This window comes from Rhinolophus ferrumequinum, chromosome 8 (assembly GCF_004115265.2).
Source record: "Rhinolophus ferrumequinum isolate MPI-CBG mRhiFer1 chromosome 8, mRhiFer1_v1.p, whole genome shotgun sequence".
Taxonomy (NCBI): Eukaryota; Metazoa; Chordata; class Mammalia; order Chiroptera; family Rhinolophidae; genus Rhinolophus; species Rhinolophus ferrumequinum.
In genome coordinates, this window is record NC_046291.1 from 38,615,884 (window position 1) to 38,634,939 (window position 19,056).

General features: G+C 39.6%; 1 protein-coding gene across 3 annotated transcripts in view; it reads right to left on the reverse strand.

Moving 5' to 3' along the window:
• Window positions 1-18,761, reverse strand: part of INPP1 (inositol polyphosphate-1-phosphatase) — a 28,157-nt gene extending 9,396 nt beyond the window's left edge. The window contains exons 1-2 of one of the 3 annotated variants that reach the window (XM_033111868.1): window positions 18,157-18,761; window positions 19-289 (exon numbers count right to left, since the gene is read on the reverse strand). In XM_033111868.1, the coding sequence (XP_032967759.1) occupies window positions 19-222 (204 nt within the window). In that variant the 5' untranslated portion in view covers window positions 223-289; window positions 18,157-18,761. Of the gene's footprint in view, window positions 1-18; window positions 290-16,672; window positions 16,721-18,156 lie in introns of those variants that run through there. The other 2 variants (XM_033111866.1, XM_033111867.1) reach the window with 2 other exon arrangements.
• Between the last annotated feature and the right edge of the window lie 295 nt (window positions 18,762-19,056).

Here is a 19,056-nt window from a genome sequence, read left to right on the forward strand (position 1 = left end):
AGCTGTTACCTTTCTTACCTTGTTCTCCATATTCTGTTTTATAACTTCCTGTACCAGTACATCAGCCAGGGTCTTGAAATCAACTGCAAACTTCTTGTTCTTTTCTCCTTCTTTCTTTTCCTCTATAAGTAGCTGGAAAAGAGCTTCCTGCTGCCTGCATGCCCGGGCAATGTTGGCAGCTTTCTCAGAGACACGCAGCAGCTCTCGGAGGATATCTGACATTTCAGAACCTTGCTTTTCCGTTGCAGCTGTGGATGGAATCCGCACCCACCCTCTTCTCAGCTGTCAGCTGGAAAAGTACAAGAATGTGAAAGAGAAAGCTGTTCAGAGAATGATGTCAGAGTGCTTGCAATAATACTAACAGTCCATCTGGCTGTCAACCTGGTCAGCAGGGTTGAACAACAAATATGTGTCATAGTCCCATCCTCAGTGTGGAAGACTAGATATCTAAAATTTGAAACTCATTTTTGAAAATCTTTAGAAAATATTTATAGTCTCAAAAATCCATTAGGCAAAGAATTGAATTCTTGGTAAAAGAATGTTTTTCAAGGACAATCTACATTTATAAATCTCTAGACAAAGAGACAGGTGGACACAGAAGCGTGATGTTAAAAAGAAAGCCCAAGTCTTGTAATGAGCTTAGAACAATCACGCAGGCCTAGTGGCAGTGCTGAAGGAGGGTTGTTTCTTTCACCCCCTGGGGCAAGGTGGGAGAAGTGAGAGAGGAGTTATCCTATTAGTTTTGGGGCAACTTCCTAAAATACCAAGCACCACATCAGAAAGGACTGTTGTATCCTGCTAGACTGAGGCGACTCTTGGGCTAGTAACGCAAGCGATTTCCTGGCCACCTTTTTTTTTTGCCGATAAAAAAAGTCCCATTATCGGTGCTGTTCTTCTAGCGAGAAAAAGTTTAAATACTAAAATGAAGTAAAACATGCAACTTGTTGGGACTTGAAAAGTTCTGGCTTCTAAGACATGTGCTGTAACACTTTGATGTACCTATTGAGTAATTAGGAGAAAAATGTTTCTCCTCTTTCAGTAATAGCTACATTTTGGTGAAAGCTTTAATAATTGCTGTCTAATTGTGAGAATTATGGTGAGGATTATCAGTCTGTCTTAAAGTCAAGGAAACTGGAGCTAAAAGAGGTTAAGTAACTCTTCAGGGTTACACAAGATTAAACGGCAGGCCTCAGCAGCAGTCTTACACAGAAGCCCATGCTCTTTATTGTCATAATAGGCACTTGTTTTTTAAAAAGTCTCCTTAAATGGACTAGGAGACTGAGAACTCGTACCCAAATGAATAGTCTATACAATTAAGTTAATTGTGGATTGTGATAGCTGGTTTGAATTAAACACATTTGCTAAAACAAACAAACAAACAAAAAACTCTTAAGATTATGGATCAACCACCATGAGAAAATATGTCCCACCTTAACAGTAATACAAGGAAAGTGAATAAAACAATGAGATGTCCTTCTTTACGATTAGATAGACAAAGCTGCCTTTCAAGTTAACGTTCATTCTCGGGGAAGGTGTGGTGAAAGTGGTGCTGCTACTTCCCTGATGGGCATGCAAACACTGGGTTTCCTAAGGGCGATTAGAGAAAAAGGTGGCAAGTCACTGCCTAGAGATGTCACTACCTTATTAGCCAGTAACTCCAGTCCTGCCTTAATTTGTGTCAAGAAAGTTAAAATATTTCTGCGCAAGAAGGATTAATATTATTTACAGTAGCAAAAATTTAAAATAATCTTAAACATTGGTAAAAATGTAAGACTACTTATGTGGTCCTTAAAATCATGGTTTTGAAGAATGTTTAATATGGAAATATGTTAATGCTATAATGTTAGGCGGAAAAACAACATATATATATATGTTACTAATTTGAGCTTATATATATATACACATAGACGTGTATGTGTAATACATCCATATATATATACAGAGAAAGACAAAGAGAGACTGAAAGTCTAGTAGATGTTTTAATGATAGTTGCATAGATATTTAATGTTAGTTATCGCTGAGTACTGGAATTGTGGGTGACTTTTTTCTATTATGCTTTTCTATAATTTTCAAATATCCTACAATAAATATATGCTGCTTTTATAATAAGAAATTACATTTTAAAATATTTTGGGACATTTAGGCATGAAACACAAGAATTCCTCAATTCCTGGAGATAGTTGTCCAAACAAAGTAGTACTATGCTAATAATGTTAAAAAAAACTGTCAGGTGGTAGAGAGGATGGAGTTAAAAATTAAACAGAAGCACCTGCCTGCAAAATGACTTTTCTTTCAGGAATGAGTGATATGTTCAAAAATTCATGTTGATTTACTTGAACCTAAACACTACGAGAAACATTACATTAATATGGCTGAGGCACTTTGAATTAGAAATAATTTATGACATCTGTATGCTATAAATTGTTATATATAACATATACATAGTCAGATACTTATGTATTAGTGGAATATACAAATCCCATGAGTATAAACTTTGAGTATAAACAAAATGATCAGTAACTTTGATCATTTTGATTTCTTAGTGAATGTTCCGAGATTTTTTATAAGTAAAGGGAAAAGAATCAAGGAGCCAACCGTTATCTAAATAGCTTTTTATCTTAAAAGTACGTAGAATGAAGATTTTAAGGAGTCCAATTTGAATGCTTTCTAGGTAAACAATATCAGTTTTGTCTGTTTTACTCAACATTTTAAAACCAATTAATTTTTTTTTTTCCCTAACAGAAACACCAAGAAATTCTCCCTCTGGCGCCCTCAGCACACTCAGGTGAGCCACTCACAGATGCTGCCAGCTCCAGGACCAGCCCACCCCTTCTCTCACAAGAAAGCTCATCTAGTCAGCCCTGGTAAGTTTCTGTACAGCTGCCCCAGGGAGCTGGAGTTTCTCTTCTTTGAACCTGACCTTTATTTCCTTAACAATGACCATTCTCATCCCACTGGAACATAGCAACTTGACCACTGAGAAAGAAATACCAGCTTTAGATTACAGTCCTCTGATTTATAAGTACACATATTTTAGGAATTTTTTTTTGTAACAATAATCAGGATTTTCAGTTCCAAAGTTATCCCCAAGTTCAACCTTAATCACTCTTTATTCTGACCCTAGCCAACTCTCTCACATTTTGTCAAGCTCCAGCGTGAATGCCCGGTGTCAGCTGGGGACTAACCTTTCTCCGGCTATCCTATAAGAATCTCATCCTGTAAGAACCTAGCACTTCTTCACCTATTTACCTTTCTCCAGGGTCCAAGCTCCTTAAAAAATGGAGCTGTCAACATCTACATGCAAGACTTTAATTAATTTGCATAGCTAGCCTGCTACTTTCCAGCTGAATGGACCATTTCCTTCAAATGAATTGAGCCACCATTCTCTGTGCTTCTCTGTAAGTTGTTGCTTTTACTGTATACCTCTCTATCTGTCCTCAATTTAGTTCGCTCAGGGAGGCCACAACTCTGAGGGGAGTATTAGTACCAGGTAATTCATTCTCACTTGAATGACTTAACTTGAGGTTAACTGTCTACAGAGAAACTGAGGACTACATACAATACAGAAGTTCTTCAGGTTTATTAATAGCTCTTATTGATACTTGTGGATATTATCTTTTAGATGATTTTTATTAAGGTTTTTATTAAAATATAGCTAACATACAATATTGTATTAGTTTTAGGTGTACACCGTAGTTATTCCACATTTATACCCAAAGAAGTGATCGCCATGATAAGTCCAGCAGCCATCTGACACCGTACCACATTATCACAGTATTATTGACTATATTCCCCATGCTGTACATTACATCCCCATGACTTATTTGTTTTATACCTCGAAATTTGGACCTCTTATTCCCTGTCACCGTCCCCCGCTCCTTTTTAACTTTTCAATTACAGTTCACATTCAATATTATTTTATATCAGTTTCAGGTGTTCAGCATAGTGGATAGACATTTAATAATTTAAGCAGTGATCCCTTTGACTAGTACCCACCTGGCACTGTACATAGTTATTACCATATTATTGACTATATTCCTTATGCCCTATATCACCATGACTACTTTGTAACAACCAATATGTACTTCTTAATTCCTTCCCCTTTTTCAAACACTTCCTCATCCCCCTTCCCATCTGGCAACCATCAAAATGTTTTCTGTATCTATGAGTTTGTTTTGTTCTTTAGATTCCACATATAAGTGAAATCACATTGCATCTGTCTTTCTCTGTCTGACCTACTCCACTCAACACAATACCGTCCACGTCCATTCATGCTGTCGATATGGCAAGAACCTATTTCCTTCCCTGGCTGAGCAATATTCCATGTACACATGTATGACGTCTTCTTTATCCTTTCATACTTTGACGGACACCCAGGCTGCCTCCACATCGTGGCCATTGTAAACAATGCTCCATTGAACATATGGAAGCCCCTTGAAGTGGTGTTTTGGGTTTCTGTGGATAAATACCCAGAAGAGGGATTCCTGGGTCCTTCTTTGTCTCTTGTTATAGCCTTTGTTTTAAACTCTAGTATAAGTATTGCTACCCCAGCGTTTTTTGTTTCCATTTTCATGAAATATATTTTTCCCATCCCTACAATTTCCATCTCTGTGTGTCTTTTGATCTGAAGTGAGTCTCTATAGGCAGTATATGGAATGTTCTTGTTTTCTTATCCATTTAGCCACCCTATGTTTCAATTGGAGCACTAATCCATTTGCATTTAAAGTGTTGATGGATATGTAATTATTGCCATTTTATTATTCATATTTTTAACTTTTTTTTCATCTTAAAGAAATCCCCCTAAAATTTCTCGTAATACTGGTTTAGTGCTGATGAACTCCTTTAGCTTTTTCTTATCTAGAAAAGCTCTTTATCTGTTCTTCAATTCTAAATGATAGCTTTGCTGGGTAGAGTAATCTTGGTTTCAGGTCCTTACTTTTCATCACTGAATATTTTGTGCCAATCCCTTCTGGCCTGCAAAGTTTCTCTTGAGAAATCAGCTGACTCCCTTGTAGATAACTGCCTTTCTTTTTTCTCTTTTAAGATGCTTTCTTTTTTTTAACCTTGACATTTTAATTACGATGTGTCTTTGTGTGGGCCTCTTTGGCTTCATCTTGTTTGGGACTCTCTGTGCTTCCTGGGCTTGAATATCCATTTCCTTCGCCAGGTTAGGAACGTTTTCCCTCATTATTTCCTCAAATAGGTTTTCAATTCCTTGCTCTCTCTTCTTCTGGTAATTCTATGATGCAAATGTTGGTATGCTTGATCTTGTCCCAGAGGCCCCTTAAACTATCCTCTTTTTTTTTTTTAATTCTTTTTTCTTTTTGCTGTTCTGATTGGGTGTTTTCTGCTACCTTATCTTCTACATCACTGATTCAGTCCTCTGCTTCATCTAATCTACTGTTGCTTCCCTCTAATGTATTCTCATTACAGTTATTGTATTCTTTATTTCTGACTGGTTCTTTTTTATGTTTTCTATCTCCATTTTTATGTTTCCTTTCTCTTTGTCGAAGTTCTCCCTGAGATCACTGAGCATCCTTATAACCAGTGTTTGGAGTTCTGTGTCTGGTAGATTACTTGTCCCCATTTGGTTTAGTTCTTTTTCTGGAGCTTTGTTCTGTTCTTTCATCTGGGACGTGTTTCTTTGTCTCCCCATTTTGGCTGCTTCCCTATGTTTGTTTCTATGTATCAGGTAGGGCTGCTATGTTTCCCAGTCTTAGTAGAGTGGCCTTATGTACTAGGTGTCCTGTGGGGGTCCAGTGGTACGGTCTCCCTGGTCACCTGAACCAGGTGTTCCTGTTACTTGTATGTCCTTTGTGTGGGTTGTGTGTGTCCTCCTGTTGTAGCTGAGCTTTGATTGTTGTTTGTACATCAGTGGGAGGGCTGACTGTGAAGACTGGCTGTGATATCGTGGAGGAGCTGTTGTGAGGGGGTTGACTCTAGCAGTATTCACTTTAGCAGGGCTCTGGTGCCTGGCCAGTCGGCCCTTTGGGTGTGTCGTCCTTGGAGGTGGCTGAGTGATGCTCAGACATGGTCCAAAACTGGCCACCAGGTATGCCAGCCCCAGGGCCCTCTTGGGAGGGGCTCTGTCACAGGCAAAGTTCATCCACAGCCTGTGCCATGCCTGGGCCACCTGGCATGAGCCACAAAGCAATCCGCAGATGGCTACCACCCATGCTGGGCTTGAAGGTGCTTCAACAGGCCAAGCTGTGAACCAAGGCTGGCTGCTGCTAGTGCCAGGCTTGGGGCTGAGCAGCCAGAGGTATGGGACACATCAAAGCCAGTTGCTGCATGTTATGTTTTGTGAACTTTTGAGAGATTTTAGGAAAATCCTCAGCATGAGCCAAGACAGGCTTTTTGTAGATAAAAGCTTGGGTGTGCCTGAAAGTTAGATGGGGCTGGGTCTCAGGGAATCACCAGGCCAGAGTTAGGTTGATTGAGACTCAGATACAGTAGCTGCCTACATCTACACACTAAGAGAGGAGAGGACTCAACAAAGAAAGAATGGATTCTGCCAGCACTTCTGTCTGGGAGAAAGCTGCCCCTCTGGCCCTTGCCCTTAAGCCAGATAACTCATTTCCTCCCCATATGTTCCTGGCACCTTTTGAGCTGCTGCTCCAGCACGGATGCTCAGAGCAAGTAAGACTGTCAGTGAGTAAGTCCATGCCTGGGCCCTTTAAGAGGAAAAGCCTAGTACTCTCACCGCCCTCTGTCTCACTCAGCCACAATCTCCACTGGTTTTCATAGCCAGAAGTTAAGGGGACTCCTTCCCACCACTGGAACCCTGGGCTAGAGACCCTGGTCTGGGTCTGGGATCCCTCGCTCCTCTGGGGGGGGACCTGTGCAGCTGATATATCTCTCTCAATTTTTAACAGTCACACGTGGGTATAGGAACAGCCAGTTCCGTGTCTCTACCCCTCCTTCCAGTCTCAAGGTGGCTTCTTCTGAGTGTTCTTAGTTTTCGGGCTTTGGTTCAACTAGACTTCAAGCAATTCTCCATGATGGTTGTTCTACAGTTTAGTTGTAATTTTGATGTAGTCATGAGAGGGCACAAGCACAGTATTTACCTACTCTGCTATCTTGACTGGAAATCTCTTTTAGATAAATCTCTTTTAAAAACAAATTTATACACTCGTTAGTTAGTTTTATTTAAACATTTCAAATACTTTGAGTGAACATTATTATGAACTCAAATGAACATGATTAGCAAGTTATGACATTTACCATAATTTAATAGCTTTGAAATTCCTTTAGTATTTTTTAATGGGTGTTCTGAGAACTATCTGTGTCAGAATTACCCTCAAGGTATCTACTAAAAAGACAGATTCCTGAGTTCCATCCCAACATAATGAATCAGAATCTCTGAACACAGAGCCCAGAAATCTGTATTTTTGTCAGCCTCCTAGATTATGCTAAACACTGAGATTTAATAGCTATGGTTCTTCAGGTTGCTTATTTTAATTTACCACTATGCTGGCAATTTTGGAGGGGGAGCTGGTGTCATATATGTTGGTGGAGCCATGTAGGTCTAATGGTTCTGCTATCACTTATCTATGTGCAGAGAAAGCACTGAGTTAAAATAATAATAGGTAACATTTATTAGGTGCTTACTATATCCTTCTAAGCACTTTACATATATTAATTCATTTAATTCTCATACAACTCTATGAAGAAGGTATTATTCTCTCCATTTTACAGATAAAGAAACCGAAGCACAGATGTTAATTTGCCCTAAAATCACACATCTAGGAAGTGGTTGGGACAGGTTTCAAGCCCAGAAAATCAGGCAGAAGCCCACACTGTTAGCTAGTACTCTAGCCGATAAAATTCTTTCACAGATTATTAGCAGTTATCTAAGGAAGGAAATGAGTAGTTATTGGATAAATAATCATAAGAATGTTATTATATGGTACATTATATAGCAAAGAATAGAGAAACCCACACCCAGTAGCTGTTGCTAGTTTGACTATTATAAATCATTATTTAATTGACACCTGACTTCCCTTCTACTTGCAGAAAAACCTTTTCCCCAGCTGATCCTCAGTCTCACTGAAAACCATTTTTGCTGGATAGTAAAAACTCATCCATCCTGTTCAATTGATGTCTCTCTTCCTGGCTGTCATGGCATCTCCATGGGAGACACAGCCCATGGAGAATATCTAATTCCTTTTGTATTAGTTCCTAGGGCTGTCATAACAAAATAACATCAACATTTAAACAACAGAAATAGCTTCACCAACAGAAATTTGTGTCTCACAGTTCTGGAGGCCAGAAGTCCAGGACCAAGGTGTTGGCAGGTTTGGTTTCTCCTGAAGCCTACCTCTCTGCTTGGCTTGCAGAGGGCCACCTTCTGGCTGTGTCCTTATACGGCCTTTCCTTTGTGCATGCACATCCCTGGGGTCTCCCTCTTCAGGTTGATTAGGGCTTACCCATATGACCTCATTTAACTTTAATTACCTCCTCCAAGGCCCTATCTCCAAATACAGTCACACTCTGAAGTATTGGGGGTTAGGGTTTCACCATACAAATTTTAGTGGAATACACTTCAGCCCACCTCTCGTGAAAGAGAGACCTTGATAATCTTAGCAAATGCCAACACTATCCTTCTGTCTTTTGTTTTCTGGCCAAACAGTAAAAATGGGGTAGGGTTCTCTTTCCCATGTATGTGGTCAATAAATTTAATTCTGTGAGGCAGTCTTTCCAACATGGAACTACTCACTTTCACAGCGAAATCTTTAATGATGCAATGAACATTGAAATAACCTCTCATAAGCCTTACTTTGTGACAACCTATTTCAAATCACATTTGAGGGCCGGCTTGGTGGCTCAGGCGGTTAGAGCTCCATGCTCCTAACTCCGAAGGCTGCCGGTTCGATTCCCACATGGGCCAGTGGGCTCTCAGCCACAAGGTTGCCAGTTCAATTCCTTGAGTCCCGCAAGGGATGGTAGGCTCCGCCCCCTGCAACTAAGATTGAACATGGCACCTTGAGCTGAACTGCATCCCGAATGGCTCAGTTGGTTGGAGCGCATCCTCTCAACCACAAAGGTTGCCAGTTCGATTCCTCCAGTCCCGCAAGGGATGGTGGGCTGTGCCCCCTGCAACTAGCAACGGCAACGGCAACTGGACCTGGAGCTGAGCTGTGCCCTCCACAACTAAGACTGAAAGGACAACTTGAAGCTGAACGGCACTCTCCACAACAAGATTGAAAGGACAACAACTTGACTTGGAAAAAGAAAAAAAAAGTCCTGGAAGTACACACTGTTCCCCAATAAAGTCCAATAAAATTTTTTTAAAAAAAATCACATTTGAGCAGACCAGGTTTAAAGAAGTTATATTCCTCACCATCTCAGACCAAATGTATATCTGCCTGTTAAATAGTCCCTTTAGCTTTTGTGAGATTTTCATGTCCAGTTGGAGAAATATTGACTAAATTGAAGTAGGTCAGTTAAAAAAAAAAAAAAAGCTCTTAAGACTTTTCCTGGAAACCCAAATCTCTCTATAAAGACAAAACTCGATTTTAATTTCGGACCATTCTGTCATCTCATCAGAGCAGCAGAGGTTTAAAAATCATATCTGAATAATTTATACATATTTCAGATGTGATAAACAGTATGGTGGGAAAGACATAGGCTTTGGAATCAGATAAACCTGGGTTCAAAACCTAGCTCTGCCATTAACTAGCTGTGTAGCATCAGGTAAGAGCTGCTCTCCTCATCTCTAATACAAAGATAATGTTTACCTTGCAGGGTCCTTGTGAAGATCAAATGAGATATTTCTGGAAAAGAATCCAGCACAGAGCTTTGCATATAGTAGATAACAAATGGCAGCTATGACTATTAAATATATCTTCACAGAAACCATAGTCACATGTCCTTACTTGAGAAAACAAGAGGTCGGCAACTTTATATGGGTCACTGAAATCTTTTCTGAATATTTATTAGTCCATTAAATCCAAATGGCTGGGAACTATTTGTGATTCTGAATGGCCCAGAATAAAGTTCCTTTATGTAGGCCCGATCTGATTAGTGCAATTTCTGGGCATCTGGGTGGAAACTTTGGCTCCTGGAGGCTGCAAGACTACTCCGGTTTCGTGGTGGACCAGCTACAGATGGCTCCAGAATGTCATTATTCTGTGAAGGGGCTATTCTGTCAGGATATTTTGTGCAGATTCTAGGGCCAGGGGCATCCATTCTTGTGTGAAGAGCCTGGTTGTAGCAGAAGCTGGCCTGCCCTTTTGTTCTTCGGAGTGACAGAAGTGTGACGACATAGATAAACGCCCTCAGAAAACACAGAGCTGCTCCCTGATGAATAGGCAAGTGGGTCAAAGCATTTCCGTTGGCATTCCCTTCTTCCTGAAGATAACCCACGACTTCTGCAGAGCCTACATGTTTTCCTGTTACAGAGTCACTCCACCCTACCTGTACCATTCACATCCTGAATCTAGTCTTTTACTCATCCTCTAGGAGCGGCAATTTGAAGCTCTTGTAAGTTGGCCCTGCCTGACAGCTATTGCTGCTGGGGGAAAAGGCCAACACCATGAAATACCTCGGTGTTTTACAAGATGGTGTTTGCGGTGACGTCTCAAGGTGGTGCCGCTGTTCAGGAGTCTCCTTTGGTGGGCACATGCTGAGGGGCTGGCCCAAGGCTCTATTTAGCTCACGTTGCTGTTGTAGGGGAAACAGAGACTTAGTTCCTCTTCCCTTTTGCACCATACTTACAGCTGCTTTAGGGAGCAGTTTAAAAACTGGAGGCTACTGCCCTGGCAGAAGGGGAGGGGAAACATTAAGAGCACATGTTTCAACTGGCTCAGCTGCTGGAGCACTGAGGGATGGGTAAAGGGCAACTTGCTAACAGCAGCTGCCCCTGATAGCCATATGAGATGCTCATCTGCCCACCTGGTTACCTGGACCACCAGAGGGAAATTGAACCATAAGAATTACTAGGGATTTACAAATACTACCCTTTAGCTCATTGGAAACAAAATTGGCCTCCCAATGTATAAGCCTTGTTCAACTTTTAAGTATTTGACTGTTAAACATTTCTCAGAATCCATTAAGTAGTACAGAATGGGACTGCCTGTACTTTTTTGGTGTCATTTTACTTCAGTCTGTGTGATATTGTTGTCATCGCTTCGTAGGCTCTGCTTAAGTTTAGCATTTTAGTAGCCGATTTCTCACTATCTGTCCACTTGCTCCCATGCTCTATCCAAACCATTAATTTGCACATGTTGTTCTGTCTGGTTGCCATGCCTTCCTTCTGCCTTCTATACCTAACGTCCACTCACCCTCTCAGAATCAGTCCAAGGGCAAGAAACTCGAACAATACTTTATAAAAGAGGATAGATAATCAAAGGACCAATAAACATATGGAAAGATAGTCTACCTCATTCGTAGTCAAAATAAATGCAACTTAAAATCATAACAGTATACCACTGCATGTCCAGTGAAATAGCTAAAATTAAAGACTGAAAATTTCAAGTTTTAGTGAGGCTATGGAGCAATGAGAACTCCTATAAAATGCTGGTGTGAGTTATATTGGTACAATCATTTTGGAAAATTATTTGTACTTTGTTGAATATAAGCATAACCTCCGATCCAGCAATTTCCCTTGTAGACAATGTATACCACACAGAAACTGATACGCATATACATTAAAAGACAAGAACAAGAATATTTATGAGCAGCATAATTTGCAATAGCCTAACACTAGAAATAACCATCAATAATAAAAGAGAATGAACTGTGGCATGTTCACATAATACTCTACAGCAGTGAAAATGAAACAATTAATATCTGCCATAGGAAACAATGTGGATGCATCCCACGAAAGGAAAACATACTGTTGAGTGAAAGAAGTCGGACCCAAAAGATATGTGCTGTGCAATTTAATTTATCTGACGTTCAAAACCAGGCAAAACTAACTTCAAAGGTTAAAAGTCACAACGGTGGTTACCCTTGGAGAAGAAGGAGGGGTTATTGATGGGGAATATGAAGGAGGTTTTCAGACACTAATAATGTTCTGGACCTGAGTGATAGTTATATGGGTGGGTTGACTGTAAGTTCATCAAGCTATACACTTAGGACTTGCATACTTTTCTGTATGTGTTTCTAATTTGATAGGAAGTTTTTTAAAAGGAGTGTGTGTGTGTGTGTGTGTGTGTGTGTGTGTGGTGTGAGTACACACATGTGTGCATCCACATACTCGCACGTGTAGAGAGGAGAGTCATTTCAACAGTTGGCACGTCCAGGAGCCATTCCTGACGCTCCGTCATCTTGGGCACCTGGGCCACGGGAGAACCGAGGCAGGCCAAATCTCTATCCCAACTCTCCAACCCAGTGTACATCCGTTTGCTTATCTATGCTGTGTCTGGCAGGAGATTTAAATATGTGTGGTTTCTATGACTCTTTTCACATACCTCAGAGGTGTTCAATAAATCTTGGCTGATGAATGTCCTCTCAGTTTTGTAAATACAAAATTCATCCTTGTCATATTGTTTATTGTACTTGGATTTCACGAGCATTACTCAGGTGGCATTAGGTATGTGTGCCCATATTTATTTATATAAAAGTCTACATATATTCTGTAGACTAGCAACTGAACCACATTTCTTAAGCATCAAGTCAGAATCTGAAATTATGCTTGTCATGTAGAGGTGACCTACTTGACAAGATTTAGTTGATTAAAATAGTAAGTGTGATTTGGTTTTGTTAGAAAAGATATTAAATGTGGAACATGTAAATACATCTATTTAACCTTAACATTTCTCCCTCCCTCCTTTCTAACCTTCAAATAGTGTTGACATACAGCCATTGCTAAGCTGATCAGTCCACCTCACCCTACCCAGCTCTTTTAAGGCTACGAATGGACCGCATTAGCCCACATCTTGCTCACTCATCGTGCTCAAAGCAATAGACCACAAAGATATTCTCTGTCTCAAATGCTGTTCTGGTAGCTTGTAACTGGGATTGTAAATCTTGTGCTAAAGCAGTGTTTTCCAAATTAGCAAGATCAAGAATTAATTGAGACACTTGTTAAAAATATAGATGTTTGGACTTTTCCCCTGGAGATATTGATTTAGTAGATCTGGGTTGAAAAACAGGGAATGGAACTCAGCTGATTTTTATCTGAAATTTTAAGGAAACACCAGGTGCAACAGTCACCTCTCTCTCACTGGTTACTTACGTAGGAGCAGAACAGGGAACCTTATAGCCACTGCAACTACCGTGTTTCCCTGAAAATAAGACCTAGCCGGACAATCAGCTCTAACGTGTCTTTTGGAGCAAAAATTAATATAAAACCCAGTCTTATTTTACTATAAGACCGGGTCTTATTTTACTGTAAGACTGGGTCAGAATAGAATAGAAGACCGGGTCTTATTTTACTATAATATAAGATTGGGTCTTATATAACATAGCATAATATAATATAATATAATACCAGGTATTATTTTACTATAAGACTGGGTAGAATAGAATAGAATAGAATAGAATAGAATAGAATAGAATAGAACAGAACATAATACTGGGTCTTGTATTAATTTTTGCTCCAAAAGACGCATTAGAGCTGATTGTCCGGATAGGTCTTATTTTCAGGGAAACAGGGTAAGAATGATGGCCTTGGTCAGCTAGGGGTCTACTTATATTGTCGTTTTTGTAGCAAAAATTAAATGCTAGAGAAAGGAAAGTTGATCTATATAATAAGTATTCCACATTAGCATACACATAATACTTGTATAAAGTATGCATTTCAAAGACGTCCCAGAACTCATCTGAAAACTATGAAAACATAATCAATTTAGAAATAGTTTTAAATTTGATAGTGACCCTTTTTTACCCTCTTCTCCATTGTTAGTAACATTTTCACTAAATAGAAACTATTCATTTATGTAAATTTTCTGTCTGCTGTGTTCCAACTGTATGCTTAAACTTTTGCATGCTCAGAGATGTTTTTAGAACAACTGTGGTGTCACAAATGAAACCTGAAATCACATAGTCACACTGAATCTGCTTTTTAAAATTCCATCTTAACTGTAGGAAAGAAAAACTATTTTTAAAAATACAAATTTAAAGCATAATTCAAGGCAAAAAGAAAGGGCACACATGCATGGCTTGTAGAAAGAATCCTTTCTAGTAAAATATTATTTATCATTTTGATCACTGTTAATTGGGGTCCTATTAATTCTTAAGTCCATTTTGAGTATTTTTTGATGGAACATTTTTCAGCCATTAAGGGAGATGCTCAGATCAATGTATCTTTCCTTCTGAATTCCTGCAACACTTAACTTCCAACACCAACTCATGTAACACTCATCTTCCCTTGTCTATATTGGCCACGTGGGTGTGTGGTAGAAAAAGCCCCTGTTTAGGCCATAGGGGAGCTGGTTCTTAGGGTCTGCTTTGCCTTTAACTAACCAGGTGTGAATGCTTGGCCACTGGACTGGAAGCTCTCAGGGACTTGTTTTCCTCATGTTTGTAAACATAAAAAAGGAAAAAAAAGGAAGGGGCACAGAGGTTGGATGGTTTTTCTATGGTCTGTTCCAGTTCAAAACTTTCCTGGTTTTGGTATCTACTTTCCATATATAAGAGGTTAGGGAATATCATTCAACTTTAAAAAGGAATGAAATTCCGACATATGCTACCACATAGATGAACCTTGGAAACTTTATGCTAAGTGAATAAATCGGACTCAAATGAACAAATATTGTATGATTCCACTTACATGAGGTACCCAGAATAGTCAAATTCATAGAGACAGAAAGTAGAATGGTGGTTACTAGAGCTGGGGGGAGGGGGTAATGGGGAGTTAGGGTTTAACGTGTACAGAGTTTCCATTTTGGATGAAGAAAATTTCAGGAAATAGATAGTTGTGATGGTTGCATAATAATGGGAATGTACTTAATGCCAGTGAATTGTACCCACGAAAATGGTTTAAATGGTAAATTTTATGTTATATAAATTTTAGTACAATTTTTAAAAGAGTAAACAAACAAAATTATAGGTACAAAAGTGCACTTTTAAAAAGCTTTTGATATTTATCATCTACCTAATAAGGGCATAATAAATATTTTTTGACTGAAAGAAAAAAAGGGTCTAGAGTAGGGGCATGAAAATTAGGTTGAAAGAAGGCACTAGGATATTTATCTTAAAGTTGATTTTACACAGCAATCACACTAGGTTTTAATATTTAAGATTGTTAGGGTATAGCTGGAGGGGTTCACGAACATTACAAAGAAGGCCTAAAGCCCCCCATCCAAGACACCACCGCTTAGGGTACCATGGCTCTAATAGGCTATAAGTTCCTTGAGAGCAGGATATACATTTTTTCCATCTCCTCATGACACACAGTGGGAGTTTTGTAAATTGGTTGATTTTCATTCCATTAGACATGAACATGTTTAAAAGGATTTTCTTGCACCAAAATTTGATCTGTAAGGGATTATTTATTATGCAATTTTAGAATTATAACTGTTAGAAGACATGATTGGAAGAAGTTCTTTACAGAACCTTTTAGAAGATGGTTATTATTATTTATTTATGCTGTGATAAACAAACTATATAATCTAAATGTATTCACCAAATATAGTAAAAAAGCAGATCATAGATCACATCATGTATCTTTTTGGCAGACTGCGTTTATCAGCATATCTCTTATTCTATTTCCACTTTGTAGAGGTAAGTGTTTGTTTTTAACAGATATTTATAAATGTTGAGTAGAACAATACAGACTACTGAATGCAACATTTGCCTTTAAAGGAACACAAACTGATAAAATAATATTTATAGCACTTTTTACTTGAAGAGGTCAAAGTACTGAAAAGATATGGCTCATTAAAGCCACACCAATATATAAATATACTAAATACTCTTGCATTCTTGCTAATCTTGCAACCATAGATAAATGTCTAAGCTGGTTAATTTTTATCTTCTTGCTCTGATTTTTGTTTCTATTTTCCTCATTCTTTGCTATTCATGAAACTTACAGTCAGCCATATTTGTAAAACACACCTTTCATTATTCTCTGATCAAACTGGGAGTATATGTGATTCTTGCAAATTCCCAGAAATTAACTAGAAGGTTTTTCTAGAACTTGGAAGATCAGATCCTAGTTAAAAACCAATGATAATGAAAAATTATAGCATCACTTTAACTAAATTAGGCTTTCCTTGAGCAATATTAAAAGAACAGTTTCCTTGGTCATTTGAATTTAACTCCTTTATATTAATTATAACTCTCATTAGCATTGAGGGAAACCTACAAGCATCACTCTGTAAAGAAAGGGACAAGTTTAAGTACCTATTGATAAAGTTAGCAATTATTTACATTAATTTAAACTTGGGTAAAGGACATTTTAAATATTTAGTTGATTAAAAATCAAAACAAACAAGCAAACACTTCTCTTCCCCCTCAAAAAAAAAAAAAGAAAGAAAGAAAGAAAGAAAGAAAAGAAAAGAGAAAGAAAGAAAAGGAATGGAAAGAGAAGGAAAGGAAACTGACACTGTGGTCTCTAACTTGAGCAAAGTGCTGTCAACTCTGCTTTTACTTCTAAACTCTATACTAAAAAATAAATCAATGGACAGAGTTTTATTAGCTTCATTACAAGATTCAAAATATTTTAACAAGGACATTTATAAGACACATATCCAGAAAAAGTTCTCATATACACCATTCTCACCTTTAATAAATGAAGAAACTTGTTTTTATTGATCACTTTATATAACATAATTATCTTTTAGGCAATTTATCTACAAGATGAAATAGAATAAGACATTTTCTAGTTGTTATCAGAGACAGATATAAAAGGTTAATACATATATAATGAATAAGTTTATAACTTTTTCACAGGACTTGTATGTCAAATAAGACATATTTTCTTTTTTCTTTCAAGACTACCCCAAGTAGAGCTCTAATTTAAATCGTTAATAAAATATTTTAATATTTCACATTAAATATATCATGAGTCCAAGCTGCAATTTCCAAATAAGTAGTAGTTTAGTCCAAAAGCTTGAAAAGAAATGGTAGTTTATTCTATGCAAAATGTGAAGTATAACTTTATGCATCTTACATAATCCTGTTTATGACTACGAACTAACTTCAAGATTAGTATAAAAATCGGCTAAGTTTAAAAATAAAGAAGGTTCTAAATAAAAATGCAAACAAATACCTACAATGAAAAGAAATGAACTCTTCCATTGCCTTTGTTTTTTCCCTTATAGTTAAAAAGGTAAAAATGAGGTCACATAGCTAATTCATCAGTCAACAGTAGTTCAGTGGATTGTTTTCATCATTGGACTATTGTCACACTGAGCAGGACTGATCCTTATCAATTTCTTTGGTTTCAAAGCTAGGCATCACAGGAAAAGGGCCAAAAAATGTTTTATTCAACACGTGGGATGCACTTAAGTGGAATGTCCATACAGTCTTAACTCACTGTTCTCTTGAAGTGAACGCCATTCACACTGGGCAAACTGGTTATTCAAGGCCTTAAAATTAGCTTTAAAACTGGGAATCTCCAAAATATACACCTTGATTGTTTATAGTTATTCTCCATGGATGTACTAAATAACCTAGGGACTTTCGTGCTCTTTGTGTCTAACAGTATACATGGTTCAACCAAACCCATGTTACATATTTTCTCCCACTTACTAACTACTCTGGCCTCACCAACTGCGTACTGCTCACAAAACCGCCTTTCAAAATGCAGAGAATTAAAAGCAAGGCGGTAAAGACTTTTCTAAATATAGTCCCATCATGTTTATTTTACACTCATCTAGCCGGTCGCTAGTGGCAGCCAGCAGCTTTGGACACTTAGAAGCATCTCTCAAAGCAAAACCCAGGGGCGCTAGACAGCTAACACCATCTACCTGTTGAACCTGGGCCGTGGCTCTCAACTGTCAGATCAGCTTCTTTGACCTAAAAATACTAATGATCGTTTTTGTTTTTGTTTTAAGTTGCTTGCTAATATTCCTTCTCACCCTCTACTTCTTTCGGTGGTTGCCGCAGAGCGCAGGGAGCCGCAGGACCCGCGAGCTCCTCTGCCCGGCTTGTTGCAGCCACGGTGTGGGGTGGGGCGGCCAGGCGGCGCCTCGCTGCAGCGGAGGGAGGTCATCACAGGCCGGGCAGAAAGGCAAGGAGCCCGTTGGGCCCAGATTTACTCACCTGCAATCCTGGGAGGCGATCGGGACGTGCTGTTCGCCCACACTGGGACCAGATCCGAGGAGGAGGGAGTAGTGGCGCCTGGGCGAGGGGTGCGTAAGGAGGAAATCGTATTACCTAAGCCGGGGATGCGGAGCCCAGAAGGAGGCTGCAGCCTTTCCCTCCAGAAACGGAAGAGGCGGGGGAGGAGGAGGAGGAGAAAGTGGAGAAGGAGGAGGTGGCCGGGCACGGGAGGCTAGCAGAGGGGCGCCAGGCGGCTGGCCGCAGGCTCAGAGGGCGAGAGGCGGGGAGCACGGCGGCGGAGGTCATCCAAGGGGAAGGCGAAGCCCGGCTGCGCGCTGCCTCACTCGCCCTGGCTCGCCCCTCTGCATCGGCCAGGCCACCGCCCCTTCGTTTCCCTCAAGACCGCGGCGTGGAACCGCACAGTGACGCCTCATGGCTCCCGGGGCGGCCCAGGGCATCCCACGCCCACGGGAACCGGGCTTCTGAGACGTCACAAGCGGAGCACGATGATGCAGAGAGGAGTGCAAGGGAACAAAAAGGATCCAGGGTCACCTAATCCACTGTTTTTGTTCTTGTAGCTGCTCACAGATTCGCTTGTAAAATCCTTCTCCATTGTTCAGTGCTCTTTTGGGGGTGGGGTTATGGGTTTGACTGAAGGGTTGGCAGCTGTGAAGATGGACTTCCTGCCGGTGGCAATGGGCCCCGTTGTTCTAATAGAAATGTCAAGTGTGCTGGTCGTTCTTCAAACCACAGCAGTGTCTCCTGTGTGCTTGCCACCATGACAGGAAGCCTGTCAGGGCCGGGAACTCCTTTCTCTTGAACCCTTTAAACTGTGCTACTCAGTATACCTTAAGGATGGGTTTGAATGGTGGGTGGGGATGAGAATGGGTGACGATGGAA